At 45.2% G+C, this 17,706-nt stretch overlaps 1 protein-coding gene across 1 annotated transcript in view; it reads right to left on the reverse strand.

Annotated features, from left to right (window-relative positions):
• LOC147640108 (RHOMBOID-like protein 12, mitochondrial) overlaps window positions 1-17,706 on the reverse strand; it is a 75,865-nt gene that overhangs the window by 23,413 nt on the left and 34,746 nt on the right. The window contains exons 3-7 of the mRNA XM_086777157.1: window positions 2,979-3,098; window positions 2,435-2,545; window positions 2,271-2,318; window positions 1,988-2,092; window positions 1,847-1,888 (exon numbers count right to left, since the gene is read on the reverse strand). Of these exons, the coding sequence (XP_086633283.1) occupies window positions 1,847-1,888; window positions 1,988-2,092; window positions 2,271-2,318; window positions 2,435-2,545; window positions 2,979-3,098 (426 nt within the window). The remainder of the gene's footprint in view (window positions 1-1,846; window positions 1,889-1,987; window positions 2,093-2,270; window positions 2,319-2,434; window positions 2,546-2,978; window positions 3,099-17,706) is intronic.

Genomic DNA, 17,706 nt, shown 5'->3' on the forward strand with positions numbered 1-17,706 from the left:
CAAAACTTTATGAAACCTGTGTAAAACATCTCAAAGGAAATTGTTGTCTAATTTTGAATAAGCCCTTTTTTTTTCCTTGTTTCCTTTGAATTCCTCTTCTGAGTTGGTTTTGCCTGTATTTCACACAAAATTTGCATTGCAGACTCTCCTCTTGCCTTGTTGCTAGCTGCCATCACCTCCATCAAATTCTCATCATCTTTTTTCTTCCTTTTCCTCTTCCTCTTTCTCCTCACCTTCTTCCTCCTCTTCCTTACCTATTCCCTTCTTGCTTCTTCTCTTTTCTTCTTTCTTCTCTTCCTTCTCTTCTCTTCTCTTCATCCTCTCTTCTAAATTATCCCATCTTTCCTCAAAATTCCAAATCACTACTTAGTACACTCAATTATTGAACTGAAATTTCCTATCAATTCAATGTATTGTTTAGAGTTTCTCAATATTACAAGTGTTCTTTACCATTACACAATATTTTTAAGAGATTTCCAGAAGATTTATATCTTTCAAAATTAGTTTTTCCAAAATGATTCTCTACATTGGGGATGAGCAACATTAGCCCCTAGAGACCTGTACCTTAGGAAGTTGCAATAGCCTTTGCCATGAACAAAAAGGTGTTAGAACCCAATGGACAAAGCAGGAGATGGCAAATTGCCCCTCACGCCTTGAATTAACACCCTGAAGTGTGTGCCAAAGAGTGGAAGGATGAGAGCACCGATCCTAGCCCCATTGTAGCCTTCAAATGCTTATTTTTATTTTAAAGAGCTCCTCACCAATGACCTCCACTAAGGCAGTTTCCTCCCAAGAGGTGGAGATGATGTCCAATATAATCCTATCCCTAACAAAACCCATCTAAGTAGGCTGGGAAGGGACGAGATCAAGGCTTTTGCCACAATTTTGAGTGTGATGCCCAAGTTCATCAGCATAAAGTGATATACCACCTGCTGGTCCTCCTTCGGGATAAGTGAACAAGTCCCTCAAAAATCTCATTGAAGGCTATCCAAAGATCACCTTCAATGGGCTCCCAATATTGTTAGAAGAATAAAACTCCATAGACCATCTTCCCTAGCGCACCATGCACAATAGGATGCCTTGAGAGTCACTCACAGCAAACTACTTTGCCAAGAAGGAGCCTCTAAAGACTCCTACAGGAAGAGGATCACTACCTGCCACGTCTGTTACCACTCCTGTTGGCATGCCCTCTCCCTGTCTGTGTCAGCACCGAGTAGACTCCTACAGAATTCCTTTCCTCTAAGGCTGGGTCAGTTTTCATCAGGGTCCTATACAACCTAGATGCTATCTCACAAGCCCTTGGGGAAGATCATGAATATGGTATGTACATACCATGGTTCCAAACTTCCTAGATATTGTCGCATGTCCCTCTGTGGCTCCCTGCTTGTGTGACGCACATTTAGAGAAAATTATAAATTAAAAAACAAACTCATACTGTACTGTTGTAAGCTCTCATAAAAGCTGCTGTCATATATCATGCATTATATTCCATAATACACCAAGTGACGATTGTACCATATGGCACTATTGATACCACATTGAGTGCTCCATGGATCATAAATCGATTGTCACCAAGTGCAGATTGCATATTTGTAGGTAACAGTGAAAAAAAAAAAGATTCAAACAAAAGTAACCACAAAAAAAAAAAATTGAAGTTCATTTTTCCCTAAAAAACGGAGTCCTGAATGCATACAACAAATTGATTGCATACTAATACCAAATGTATTAAAAGAAGGAAAAGGGGGAAGACCACGAACGTGTGGGAACTTGGGGAAAGGGGATGTGGGGGGGGGGGGGGGGGGCTGCACAGACAGTCCACTGGTTGAGAGAAGAATATAAGACATACTTGTTTTGCCAACCATAAATCCCGTCCTATGATAATAGCTCCCTGCAGTTTAGAATACATAACAGCCCCATAAATCTCCAGGTTTCCTTGAACAGACCAGAAATAAACTGCAGGTAAACTGGATAAGATCCAAAAAAATACCATCAACGCAGCAGGCATGGGTATAAACATTTGAAATAAGATCGTGTGCTTTGGATAGAGAAAGATGTGCAGCAACATGACAGTAGTAACCGCTCCACTTGCACCCTACAGGGGAAAAAAACTTGGTGAATCAAGAAGCAGCAAAGCATGGACACACTATCAATACAGAGCAACAAGAAGAAACCAAACCCACGAAACAAAGAGCATCTTGAGCTGTTAAGAAGACATGGAACTTCTATGAGCTAAAACAACGGGAACATTCAACCATACACCAAGATCATACCAATGCTCCCGGAGTGTTTCGAGTGTTGTAAAAGTAGCTAGGGATGTTCTGCCATAGTAAAAGCAATAAACCCACAAAGGCTGAGAGGGACAGATAGTATGACAATTATATATGATAACCATTGAGATTGAGAAGGTAACAAAGAAAGTGTTATGGGATTTGACCTGCAACCAGGGATACAAGTATGCGTAATAGAACATGTGGCCCAGTGATCCACCCACAGCACCAGCAAGGTACAATGTCAAAAGATACTGTCCCCCAAAAATTCTACCAATCTGAGCTGGTCCATGCAAAAAAACCAAAACACTAGATCAAAATGATGATGTTGACATTGGCATTGCTGGTACAATGTCAAAAGATATTTTCTGCCAAAAGTTGAGCTGGTCCTTGCTAAAAAACCAGAGCTTCCTCAAAATTATGATGCTGATGCTGGCACACGAATTAAGAAGGATGAGGACTTTCTACTGACGAGCAGGAAGAAAGAAAAGATGGACGGGAGAGAGCCCCTGTACGACCCTTGCCCAATGCAGGTGCGAATGAGGGAGGGGGGAACCCTCAAACCTCCAGGAAGTGGTATAGCCAGTATCCTATGCTCTCAATGCTTTCTATTAAGAGTTTGAGACATGATTTTCAATTATGTGAGAAATGGACAACTGACTAAAATCCAGCTCAAATGCTTAAAATCATTATTTTGAATTGTGTACTCACCTCTGAACCAAAGAAATACAGCCCTATCATATTTGACAGCAAATGGGTTGTATCCTTTTGACTGAAAGCACTGGTCAATACTGTGTGTAAGCGTCCACTCAAAACAGAGTCAATGGAAACCTGCCCATGTGCAAGAATTGAGTCTCTTTAAAAAAACATGTTCATAAGTGAATACGCCTGCACTTTTTAAGTGAAAAAACAGCTTTCAGTACAATATGTCATTATCCATGCAAATTTGTGCAACATATATCCAGTTTAACATTCATGGACCTTAACTCTTGAAGCCATTAACTACAGGCTACAGGCTACAAGTCTAATCAACTCTCCAAAAAAGGAGAGGGCAACACTTCAACTGATCAGCATACATGGATCTACCTAATGTACATTTTTCAGTATTTTCCAGTATTTTCTACTCAGTATCATCTCGGAGTCTTATAGTTCTGTTCTTATAACTGTAGGACAATCAGTTTATTGTACTTTTTAGTCTCATTTAGTTGTTCTCTTTGATGAGACACCATCTTTAGATGTACTCTCAGTTTTGATCTCATAGGCCATTATGGCCTCTTAGAGACGTTAATATATCATTTCATTTCTCTCTCTCTCTCTATTTTATTTTCCATTCCATGATGAGATATGCCATGGACATTATTGTATCACTTTGGTCTCATAAGCCCATTGGGTCTTTAGTGCTCGAGTGGTGATTGGCCAGCTCAAAGTGTCATCACACCAGCTTGAGATTGAGGCAGGTAGGGCAGCACGGATCCCCAGAGCAAAGAGGATATGCAGACTATGCCACAAGGAGGTTGAGAGTGAGGAGCATTATGTATGCAGATGCAGAGCATATAGAGTCATTAGAGAGAGATCACCATCTTCAATAGACATCCCTCACTAATCATGGAGTCCGCAGACCAGTGCAGATTTGGCCAGTTCTTGCTAGAGACACAGCGCCACAGAGAGACACTACTACGGACTCATACCACAGGGGGAGGTGGGCGACAGCTCCAGCTCACTGATTTCTTCCAGAGATCTATCCCAGTGCCTACCCTGACACAAGAGGGGGTTACACTTCAGTGCGCTGCGGACCTCCAAGCCACACGGAGACCGAGAGCACCAGCCTACCATACCAGACTCCCAGACTACATCAAAGGGAGATCACAGAGATACGGGCTCGACATTAGCACTATATGCAGGAGCGGCTAGCTCACTTACACTCACACCTGGAGATCATGCTCCAAGGTATTTAATTGCATTCTTGTATACCCTACGCATATAGGTTGCATACTAAGCCTCTAGCAGTAGTGCTCCATCCATCACACCTCCCCACTAGCTCAGTACTTTCATAGTTTATTTCATGTTCATTTTGTCCTTTTTTTTCTGGACATCCAGAAGACATTGACAGTTGTACATTGATTTGTCTCATAGGTCGAGTTTGGCCTCTAGTAGACGTTAATACAGCTTTCTTTCTTTCTTTCATGATGTAGCCTGTGGGCCTCTGCCTGCGCTGCCCACCTGCATGCCTCTATCTTCGCACCTCTGCCTGCTCTGTACGGCGCCTCTGCCTACACACACCTCTGTCTGCGCTGCCCATGATGTAGCTTGTACAACTCTCCCTCCGCTGCCCACCTACGCGCCTCTGCCTGCTCTGTGAGGTGTATATATATATATGTGTGTGTGTGTGTGTGTGTGTGTGTGTGTGCGCGCGCGCGTGCGCGTGCGCCTTTGTACACGGCTCCCGAGTGGCTATTGGTCAGCTTAGAGTTTCATCACATCGATTGGAGATCGAGACTGGCAGAGCAGCACGGATCCCCCGAGACGAGAGGGTATGCAGATTGTGCAGAGAGGAGGTGGAGAGTGAGGAGCATTATGTATGCAGATGCAGAGCATGGAAGCCTGGCGCATGGGGAAGGACCCTGCAAAGAAGAGGCCGTCCTTCCTAAAATTTAAAGATGGAGAAACAAGCACGGCCTTTTTGCAAAAGAGGGCCACACTGAAAGGAACCAAGATCTACCAAGGAGCTGACCTCACACCCATGCAGGTGGAGCACAGATGGGCGGGAATGGTACAAGTGATGGAGGCCCGGAAAGCCAGGAAGTGGGTAGTATACAGAGATGGCCGGTGATTATCACGGAGCAGCACTCTACATGACGGTGCATGACCTATGGGACCACACTAGAGATTGTGGACTGGAACTGCAATGGAGCTCTGCAGACAGATGCAGGTTTGTTTGAGGACACATTTAGAGGGCGTAACATGATCCTTTACACAGAGACACCAGTGCCAGAGGACCTGGCTACCTGAGGTGAGGGAATATAGATGGGAGTCCGTCCACCGTCCACAACCCCGTACAGTAGGAGGCACTAGAGGGAGGAGTGACCATACTCTACAGGGAGGAGCTACAGCATGTGATACAAGTGATCAGACGGGATGAGGATGCACAATTCATATGGGTGAGGATCAGTACACAGAGAGCCCGTGACATCTACCTTGTGGTGTGCTACTTTGCACCATCTACATCCAAATATGCCACCAGTGGGGAGTCCCCATACCAGCCAATATATGATGATATTATGAGATTCTCACAACTAGGGGATATCCTCCTTGCTGGAGACTTCAATGCCCATACTGCCAGTGCACAGGCACCTCTCTTCGAAGATGATCCCATACATCAGGAGATAGACATTGTGAGCACGGATCTGGAGCGGACATCACAGGACATGGTGACCTGCACAGACTACAGGGAGTACTTTCTCGCCCTTGGTGGGGCTCATGGACTAGTCATTTACAATGGACTAGCCCGGTGGCCTAGTTCCAGCTTCTTCACCTGCTACCCCTTCAAACATGGAGCCAGTACAGTGGACTGCTTTATGGGATCTCTGTCCTTAATACCGCTCATTTCAGACTTCACCATCTCGCCCCGCCCCATTGGTGTGGCAAGTGATCATGCCTACCTAGCCATCTCCCTCACATGCCAGTACACCACTCATCCACCTACTTTACCACGCTGTCACCAACCGAGATACCACTTCACCAGGGAGACCACCTCAATCTACTCTGATCACATCTTCCGCATCATCTCCAACCTTGACCCACATGTCCCACTTGATGAGCTTACCACACAGCTTGCAGCCTCCCTTCACACAGCCGCCGCAGACGCCCTTCCACACACCAGAGCCACTCCCCGACCGCCAGATGGGACTGTTCCACAGGGCAGTTGGTATGATGAGGAATGCCGAAAGACCCGTGCCCGCCTGCAACAGCAGATTGCTCTGAGCTCCATCACTCACCAGCAAGCAGGAGTGATCTTCCGGCACCTCAAGCGGAGGAAGAAGCGTGCCTATCTAGCCACTTGAGCAAGAGCTATACCAACTGTTTTTGGGATGGCAATTCAAGGAGGCCTGGAGCCACTCCGATTACCATGGCATACCTATGCCGCCTCCCTTTACCACGTCCGCGGAGCCACCTCTCCCTCACCCACCTGAGGCTCGCCCCCCACCCCCCCAAATTCATCCTTCTTCCATTTGAGTATGGTTAGAGATGCCATTGACAGGATGCAGAACGGGACAGCGCACAGGATCATGATGGGCTGCTTGCTGAGCATTTCTCCCATGCCAAGGATGTGTTGGCTCCACTTTTGGTTCATATGTTTAACAGGGCAGTATGCGAGGGTTTTACCGATAGTTGGTCCTCATATACCATTGTGCCCATTCTAAAGACGGGTTACCCCATGGACCCCGGCAACTACAAGACTATAATGATTGGTCACACATTGGCCAAGATTTATGGATTGATCTTGCAGCATGAGCTCAGCATATGGGCCGAGGAGCAGAGACTCAGAGCACCAGGGCAGGAAGGTTTTCGGAGAGGACACTCAACACTGGGTCACATTTTCACATCATGGGACATCATTGAGAAGGGGAGAGCTCATAGGTATCACATATATTGTCACTTTGTGGATTTCGACAAGGCTTTTGACACCGTCCCATGGGCCAGATTGATGAGGATATTGGAGTACCAGCAGATATGCTTTAGGGGATCCTCACACTGTACCAGTCCGTCACTGGCAAAGTACGGGCCCCGGGGGGGTGTCTCAGATGTCATACACAGCACTATTGGAGTGAAACAAGGCTGCCCCCTATCTCCTACTCTCTTTGGGCTATACATTGATGAGATATCTGACTACAACGATAGACAGGGAGGACCAGGAGCAAAGTTGGTAGGAGTCTTGAATCCTGTCTTATTGTATGCAGATGACATTGCCATTATCTCTCATTCACCAAAGGGGCTCCAGCGGCACTTGGATGCATTACGGGCTTTTTGCAAGGATCGGGACCTCACGGTGAACCTTGGGAAGACCAAGGTTATGATCTTTAACACATCCCCACAATGGGTAGGCAGAGCCGCACCTCAATTTACATATAGTGGGCAGCCCATGGAGTATGTGGCCTCTTATGTATAGCTTGGGATCACTTTTGCTGGGCCTCAGTTCTCTATGCGAAAGGCAGTCGAAACCAGATTAATGCGAGGGTATGCAGCTCCGGGCTCACTTGAGAGGCATTGCTCACAGATATAGTTTCAGGAGCCAAGGACGAAGCTCTGGCTGTTTATACATTAGTCACACTTGCATTATTGTATGAAGCTCCCATTCGGGGTAAACGGAGAAGGGAATCAGCTGTGACAGATACAGGAGAGGTATATGATGGGTGGAAGCCGATGGAGAGGCCACTAGTGATGATGATCTCGCACATGATCAGGAGTAAGCCTTCAATGCCACATGAGATTGTGCAAGCGGAGATGGGGGCTGCCCCTATCGTGACAGACTTTTCCAGACAGTGACATACTATGGGAGCTCCCACTAGATAGATACCCCCGGCTTGCCCACATCGTAGGTGATCCAAGCACATTGTTGTTCATTTTTAGGCAAGAACTCTTTGTACATTACCTGCTCGAACTCCTCCCAGGTTACCCCAAGCACTTGTTCTACACGTTTTGGTCTGGAAACTGAGGCCCTAGGCATAGGAGTGTCCTTCATTTGAGGTTCCCATAAATAACTTTACATCAAATTTTTTAGAGAGGTTGTAACTGTATTGTATTGAGATTGTACTAGACTTCTAAATTTTCCAGTCGCATTTGTGACATTTTGTGGTCAGCTTGGAAAACCCATAGCTACTTATCCATTCTCTCTACACATACAAAGGTAGTAGGGTGGAGGTGACTAGTTCTTATGTCTACCTTGGGGTTACCTTCACCAATACGGGCAGACGTTTCTCCATGCAGCAGGCCTCCCAGGATAGATTGACCAGAGGATATGCAGGACTAGCCCTCCTGGAGCGCCAGTGCCATCAGTCTCACTTCTAGGAACCCCGGACGAAGGGGTGGTTCTTTGACACCTTGGTCACTCCAGCGATGATGTATGCAGCCCCTGTTTGGGCACTGGGATTATCCTCGACAGACTGGCAACGGATTGAGTGGCCTCTAATCCTCATGCTATCACGGATGTTTCGTAGCGAACCATCTGTCCCACATCATATCATTCGAGCGGAGTTTGCTGCAATCCCCATGGTTATAGAGGCACTCTTCCAGCCAGTTACCTATAAACAGAGAGTGAGAAAGATGAACCCACACGACTCCCTCGCCTAGCCCTGGAGTCTTCACAAGCGATTGTTGCTACGAGAGGCGCACACTCATCTTGGTAGGGCTCTGTTATCACATGGTTTATGGCACATGGGCTTCAGATTGGCGAGCTCCCCCCTTACCAGTATGACCCAAACTCATCATACATAAGGCTTTCCCATGTGGACCGTAACCGGGTGCTCCAATATAATTTGCTTCAAGCACACATTAGGGACACTTGGATTACCCCGCTGTGGACGTTGCCCATCAAGATGCAGTATTATAGGGATCATTTCCTTAGCCTCACTGAGGATGGCTTCATACAGAGACCAGGCTATATGGATATCTTTATGTCTCACGCCATGAGGATTTGCCATTGGTCTGCTCCGAGTTTCATCCCATACCCTAGAGATCGAGGCCGGCAGAGCAGCAAGGATACCCAAGGAGGACAAGATTTGCAGATAATGCAGTAGAGACTGAGGAGCATTATGTATGCCAATGCTCAGTCTCCTATGAGATCAGAGGGAGGTACCATTGCCTTTTCAGAGAGGGGTTCGGTCCTATTAGCCATATCATGGATTATCCAGACCAGAGATGCCTGGGCTTGTTCTTGCTAGAGCTACGACGACACACAGAGAGCCTCCTCAAAGCACAGACCTCACGAGCTAGTTCAGCCCAACTCAGGATCGCCAACTTCTTCTATCCCCAACATGTTGTACCTACTCCACCAGCACATCCAGCACTTCCTCAGGCCAGGACAATATCTGGGAGCATAGGGGTCACTCTACCACAAGCCGCAGTGTTCCGAGCTGCAAGACGACTTGGACCACGACCACCACCAATCCATTAGGCCCAAATCGATGTGATCCTTACACGTCACCAATGCACAATGGAGGCCCTTCTTCTCAACCTCTCCACTATTTCAGATCTTGTGGCCACCCTCTCCCACCCAATGATGGATCTCCTCCATGGACCCCTCATAGAGTGCATTATGATCATTCTTATATATACTTTATAGCATGCTCCCCTGTTTGTTATGTGCATTTACCTAGCACTAAGCTTCAGTTACTAGGTTTCCAATTTCAGTTTCAGTTTTGTTTCAGTTTTCCATGACGATGATATTCCATGGATACTTGTAATCATCTTTTGTCTCATAGGCCCGTTGGCCTTTTGTAAATATAACTTTCTTTCTACAATGAAGCATTCAAACACTTTTATTTCTTCATCATGCTCTTCTATAATGCCTCTCCCCAACTCCCCTTCTTCCTCAGCCTCCACAAGGGCTTTACCTCTCTTAGTCCTCAATTCCCACTCCCTATTTTCAGCATTTCTAGCTTCTACCTCTCTACCTGCTCCTTTCCACATACATTAACTGATGTTGCAAACAAAGCGCCTGTTTCCTTCTCTTGGAGAAGCCATTATTGCACCCCAAAGAATGCAAATAAAATGCTTAAATTAACAAGCTGAAAATAAACAGGATACTTCCTGATTTTTACTCAAAAGCTTGTTGGAGCAATGTTGATTTTCCACAGAAGCTGGCTTGAAAATATTGTGATGGAAATTTTATGTATCTCAAATGCACCAACAGAGGATTGGTCAAATAAATACAGGCAATGCTTTTCATATTTTGTTTAGTCGACGTAGAAATGCTTCTACATTGAAAGTCCACATTTTTTATATAACTATTAAAGCTATGAAAAGCATGTAGCCTAACGTATAAAACCTTAACTAATATAGAAACATTAACTCATGCTAAAAAGATTTTTGAAAATCAAAAACGTCATCCCCTGAGAAAAATGAACAGTTGACACCTTTGTAAGATCGAAGAAATTGTTGGTCGCATCACGTCTACAGGTTCACTAGTCTAACATTTGCTATCTTCTCTAGCAGGTATGCAGTCTCTAAATTCTAATACAACAATTAGGAGGTTAATAGAAACAAGGGAAAACCATAAATTTATCATAGGGCTAGCTTGCTTCTTCAACTCCTAACCATAGGGTGTTCTCTCTTTCCTTCACGACTCTTTCCTTGAGGCTACAAAGAGAACTTCCTCAAATCGTGCTATTTTCATGTGATAGACCACACACTCCCTTGCCCATGCTTGTTATGCAGCGAATTACTTCTCTAAGGACTAAACCCATTTGAGGCTTTCACCTTCATTGTTCAATTCATGTCTCTAGGCGTCCCCTTAGGCCTTTCTAATTCACATTGGCCACCCCAAGCATTGGCTAAGCCCTCCAGGCTCCCAACTACGCACTAATACAGGACCTGTAAAATTTTCCCCTTCCTCGACTACTAATAGCAACGTCCCCATCCACAAGGCATGAGACCCCATGGACACTAATAAGTTGTCACATGCACTTTGCACTGTAGTGCATGGTGACAAGATGGCTCATCATCAGTGCAACACTGTACGGCAGTAGAACCCTTCTAGGATTTGATATTTGTCAAACGTCGTGACCCCATTGTAATCCTCAATCCAGTATATATCAAGCTCAAGCTACGTAAGTCATTCCTCAGCCTTAGAGAGTCAGTCAATCAATCAAGTCAGGAGAGAATCATTCATGCATATAGAAGTCATAGAAGCCTTAGGGTTTGCATTAGAACATGTTTGCATATACCTTCATAAGGTCAGGAAAATCTGAACTTACGAATTGAGAGATTTGAGAAAGAAATAATAGTGAAGAAGGACAAAGACAAAAACAAAGCATTTGAAAGATCAAAAATAAATAAACTAACAAACCTAGCTTCTAAGGAGAGAAAATCAAAAGATAATATCAAACGAAGACTTTTAATTAAGACATTAACCCAAAAAAAAAACCAAAAACAAAAACAAACAAACAAACAAACAAACAAACAAAAAACCCAAAAAAAAAACAAAACAAAACAAAAAAACCAAAAACCAAAAACCAAAAAAAAAACAAAAAACAAAAAACAAAATAGCAAAACAGAGAACTGTAAACTCCAGACCTAAAGCACTAAGAGCCAGCTATCTACAGTCCACAGTCATTCTCTCTAAAGTAATAAAGCAAATACTATCTCGTCATCGGGATAGAGGGCCCTTCAGTGGGTAATTTGGGACCCAATCTGGTGTACAGTTCTGAAACCGGCCTCTGATAGAAAACCAGAGTGCGGTAAGAGCTAAAACCCGTCCACTTGTAGTCTAGATGAAAAACCAAACACAGATTGGAGCTAGAGTGCCCAAATCTGAATACACAACGACACCTGTTGGCCCCAAAGCTTGGCGCCCCTTGCGGTATTTCTTTATTCCATTAAAATAATATGTATGGCTGAGTACAATACAAAAACCAGCCAAGAGTTTACACCTGTAGTCCAATCTGACTGCCCACAAATCCTTCTCAGCACAGAGGATCTATGCACACAGATCTGTGTCCTCAAGCAACACACTGTGTCTCCCTCTGATCAGCCAAGATCACAAAGCAGGCCAGCCATGGGCATACATCTGGCATAACTCATAAGCATGATACATCTTCTCAGCTCAACATACATGTGCTGTTCAATCTCTGTCTTAATCCCTTGTCAATCTGCTATACTCCTCCTCTCACAAGGAGCCAGATAACACATACCTGTAGCAGACATCAAGCAATAGAAAGAGAGATGGATGAACAGAGTCAAGGCTTACCAAGTTCAGCTCGTGAAACAACTCTGGAGGAAGCAACAGCACCAATCTGTGCCTGCAGGCACTTGAACCCACAATCCTGCTTCACACGTGTGCTTGCACTTGCCTGTATCTTCCTCCTGATGCTCACTCCTATGCTGTCCTTGAAAGTACAGATCTGAAAATCAGCACTGTACTTGATTGTACCGCCTCGGGATGCGTGCCAGGCGTTGTACTTGCAAAAACAGCCTGCTGTCCACTTCTGTACCAGCCTGAATCAGCATGCACAGGTCTGTCCAGCACCTGTAAACACTTCTGCAGCAGCTGTACCTTCTGTACCTGACTGCCCGTACACTGTACGGCAGTCGTACAGGGGTGTACTTGCTGAAAAACCAACTGTGCAGCCTGCACAGGCCTTCTGCGCAGCCCAACAGTAGCTGTCCTGTGCGCCGCCAGCAGCAGAGGAGAAAGAGAGAGAGAGAGAGAGAGTCCAGCACTGGCCGTACAGTGCTGTACGGCTGGTTTGCCTCAGAAAAACAGCAGCACACTTCTCTTCAGCAGTCGCCTCCCCTTCCTGTGCTTTTCCACGCTTGGATACATGCGCATGAAGGAAGCCTCTCCTTTTGCTACACGACTCCCCCAAAAAGAGAGGAGAGAGAGTGTAGAGAGAGAAAACCTCCTTCCCAAGTTAATCCCTAGGGCCCAACTTAATAAGTTCCCTAGGGCCACTAAGGCCTAGGGGCAACTTTTATAAACATTAAAAGTTAATGTTTTAATGTTCCCCCTTCACACCTAGGGTTGTCCACACATCTTTAAACACTGTCCGGGCACCCCCCATGTGAATCATAAAATATTCTGACCCTGCAACCACCATGCCCACACTTGTCCTGCTCCATTTTCACAGGGCCATGACATACCCCCCTCTTGAAAGATGGCAAGCGTCCTCGATTGCATTCTGGTGATGCATCAAAATATCGAAAGTGAAATATACAATATGGCAAGATCAGCGTCCCAATCTCTCTGAGCCATACACATGTATCAACATTCACTGCAAACCAATGGCATAGTAATAGTCCAAGTTGTATACCACTGTGAACCATACATATCCACAAAAATTTCCATGTGACTAGTACACATATATCATAGAAGTCCCATAAACAGATGTACTGTCAGCCTCAGTACCTTCGGATGAGATAAAATCTGCACCAAGCGACCTCTAGATGTCATCTGAGCCTGTCTGTATCAAGGGAGTGGAGGTGCTACCCCCCTCTTGAGCATCAGGTAATGCTCCAGACCCATGCTCTGCTGAACCTGATTGAGCCACAATAAGAGTCGGCTCTAACTCAAAGGCATCGAGATAAAGCTGCAAAACCTGAGGTGAATCTGTTAAGTCACCTTCCTCCATCCACTTCGCATCCATCGGTGAATAGTTCTTGAACTTCACAAGATAGCGACGGGAAACTTTACCTCGTACCTTCCTTTCTTTATGTGCCAGTATCTGCTCTGGAATCAGAACCTCATCAAGTTCCTCAACTTCCGGCTGAGCCTCATCTGATACATCATCAGGCACATCCCCACGGAAAGGTCTAAGAAGACTCACGTGAAAAGCATTGTGAATCCTCCAGTGATCTGGTAACTTCAAACGATAGGTTACCTCACCAATCTTTTCCAAAACCTGAAAAGGCCCATAATATCGCATGCTCAACTTAGGGAATAAGCGCTCTTTACCCTTCATCTTCTTGAGTCTAGCCTTTTCAAAACGCAAAAGAACCCAATCACCCAATGCAAACTGTAAATCACGTCTGTGACAGTCTGCGGCTTTCTTTTGCTTCTGCTGAGTTTTCTGGAGGGCCAACTTAACTCTCCGATAAGCTTCATCCAAGCTCTCCACATACTGATCAGCCTCAAAGATCTTATCCTTTGTATGCAAAATGGGTGGTACCTTCTTCCCTCCTTCTACAATCTCAAAAGGCGCCTTGCCTGTCGAGCTATGTACAGTGTTGTTATATGCAAACTCCACCAAAGGAAGATACTTTTCCCATTGTTGCTTATGCTCTGACACATAACACTTGAGAAGATCCAACACTGTAGAGTTAGCCTCTTCTGACTGACCATCTGTCTGTGGATGAAATGACGATGAAAACTTGAGAGTTGTACCCATGTTGTCAAACAACCCTCTCCAAAACAAACTCGTCATCCGTGGATCACGGTCACTAATGATAGACGTAGGCAAGCCATGATACTTGAAGATGTTCGCCATGAACAACTTCACCATATGATCCACTTTAATTGTCTTCCGCACGGGAATGAAATGAGCCTGCTTACTGAACCTGCATATGATAGTCCAGATGCCATCATTTCCCGTTTGTGTCCGTGGAAGATCAAATACAAAATCCATGGCAATGCTCTCCCAAGGTCTATCCGGAATAGGTAAAGGCTGTAATAACCCTGGTGTCTTCTGACGGTCAAACTTTACCTTCTGACATACGATGCATTGCCTCACAAAGGCATCAACATCTCTTCTCAAGGTTGGCCAATAAAAGAAAGTCTCCACTGCTTTGACCGTGGCGTCAATACCTCTATGACCTGCATACGGTGGAGCATGACTTTCAATCATAACCTTGAGTCGCAATGGCCTGGTAACACACAGTCTGCCATGCATCAATAAAAACCCATCTCTGAGAGTGTAATGCTCATGCCGCTGACCCTCAGACATCTGATCATACAACCTTTCAAAATCCTCATCATGGGCATACTGCTCTTTCATTTCATCAAGCTCATGATGATAAGCAAGTGAAACTGCAGAGACCTGTGGCTTGCATGACAAAGCATCTGCCACGACATTCTTTTTGCCTTCCACATGTACAATCTGGAAGTGAAACATCGACAGAAAGTTTGCCCAACGCATTTGCTTCTCTGAAAGCTTAGTCTGCGTGAGGAAATATCGCAAGGTCTGATGATCTGTCTGCACAGTAAAATCAGCCCCAAGCAAGTAGTGTTTCCATGTAGAAAGAGCGTGAATTACAGCCAACATCTCTTTCTCATACACCTGTAAATGCTTCTCAGCATCTTGCAAAACTCTACTCTCATAGGCTATCACATGTCCCTCTTGCATGAGAACTGCACCAATGCTACTTCCACATGCATCACACTGGACAACAAAAGCCTTTCGGAGGTCCGGTAACACCAATACTGGGTCCGAAGTAAGCTTTTCTTTGAGCTTTTTGAATGCTGTAATTTCCCGATCAGCCCATCTAAACGGAGTTGCTTTCTTCGTCAAAGCATGAAGAGGCGAAGCAATTTCAGCAAAGTGCCGTATGTAACGCCTGTAATAGGAACACAATCCTAGAAAGCTGCGTACATCATGCACGGTCCTCAAAGCTGGCCAATTAAGTATTGCTTCCACCTTTGCTGGATCCATACGGACTCCATGACCAGACACAATATGCCCCAAGAAATGTATATCCTGCAAAAAGAACTCACTCTTCTTGCCATTAACCACCAACCTATGGTTTCTGAGTTCTGCAAACACAATGGCCAAATGCCTTCTATGCTCTTCCTCAGTTCGTGAATGCACAATCATATCATCAAAGAATGTGCCCACAAACTCTCTATGAGGCCTGAAAATCCTGTCCATCATTCTATTAAATGTGGCAGGCGCATTCGTCAAACCAAAGGGCATAACCAAGAACTCATACAACCCAAATGTGGTTCGGAATGCTGTCTTATGCACATCCTCGGGTCTAATGCGTATCTGATGATACCCGCTTTTCAAGTCAATACGACTAAAAACTGTGGAGCCCTGTAAGCGGTCCAAGATGTCATCGATCCTCGGTATGGGGAATCGATTCTTGATGGTATTCTTATTCAGCGCCCTGTAATCAATACACATGCGCCAAGAACCATCCTTCTTCTGCACTAAGAGCACAGGTGAGCAAAAGGGTGATGAGCTAGGCTGAATCAACCCCTTATTCAATAGCTCCTGCACCTGACTCATAATCTCTTCCTGTTGGGCTGCACTAACACGATACGGCGGTCTATTCAGTGGAGTACTACCAGGAATCAGATCTATGGCATGATCTTCTGGCCTCTCAGGAGGTAATTCTCCTGGCAATGACTCGGAAAAACAATCTTGAAACCCACTTAAGAAATCAGCCCTGTCCTTATCTAACATTGACAAATTAGACTTAGACTCATCATCCTGTGCATCCTTTACATAAATCAAGTACGCGGAAAGATGCTTTTTCATTACTGATGAAATCGCCGAAGCGGATACAATAGGAACAGATTCCCCTTTGAGTTTTACATCCAATACATGCTCTTTCCCTCTATGAGTCAGAGTAATTTTCCTATTGTAAGTATCCACCACCGCATGTACCCTGTGACACCATGGCATCCCCAACAAAACATCACAGCCATCCAAAGGCATGATGAAGAACTCCTCGCTGTCCACATAACCCTGCAAATGAAGCCGAAGCTTCCCAATGATAGGAGTAACGGGTTCTGCATACCCTGGACAAGCCATATTTGCCTCATGTAACGGCCCCATCTCCTCTGCGCGAATCCCCAATCGGCCAGCCAAATCTGGTGAAATGAAGTTGGCTCTAGCACCTGTGTCAAAGAAGATCAAAGCATTCTGATCTCTCACTTTGCCCCATGCCCTGCACAACTCTGTAGCTTCACCACTTAGCTGCTCCCCCACAAGATCAGGAACTAAGCCTGCAGAAGGCTTTGGTTTCTTTGGCTTGGGCTCTCCTTTATTGTCAGGGTCCTTCTTGGACGTTCTTTTGGGACAATTGAATGACATATGCCCCTCTTCAGTACAGTAAAAACACTTTTGAGCATCTCTCAAAGCCTGTCTTTCCTCAGAAGTCCTTTTGGGCATTGGCAACTTCTTATACTTTGTCTCTGAAGACCCTTTAGTATCACGAGAAGCATGCCCAAATTTTTCAGCTTTCTTGCCCAATTTCTTACTGCCTTTAAACCCAGATGAACCACCTGTGAGTAACGCATTAGCTGTCATAGCATTTTCAATCATCTGTGACATGTTCGTTACTCTTGTCTTTATACAGTAATCTCGTACCTCCTTGGGCAGCCCACAACAATACTTCTCTACCTGCTCAGATAATGGCACGGCACGATAAGAAGTCACTGGGAGTAGAGCTTCCCAAAACTTCTTGTTATAATCCTCCAAACTATCACACTTTGAAGCATCCAGCTTGTGCCATGCGGTCATAACATCCACCTCAAATGTAGATGTGAGCCATACAGAAGAGAAAACCTGTTTGAATTGAACCCATGTGGTGGGTGCTATGCCCTGCAAAAGAAGAGTAGACCACCACTGCAAAGCATTGCCCTTGAGAAAAGTGGCAGCTTTCCTCACCTTCGAGGACTCTGTGTAATTCCCACCAGAAAAAGCAGCATCAAACTGCTGTAAAAAGGTAAGTGCCTTCAATTTATCCTTGGCTCCACTGAAAGTGTCAAACTTCACTGCAGCTC

This window comes from Cibotium barometz, chromosome 3 (assembly GCF_041138505.1).
Source record: "Cibotium barometz isolate CiBa-2024 chromosome 3, ASM4113850v1, whole genome shotgun sequence".
Classification (NCBI taxonomy): domain Eukaryota; kingdom Viridiplantae; phylum Streptophyta; class Polypodiopsida; order Cyatheales; family Cibotiaceae; genus Cibotium; species Cibotium barometz.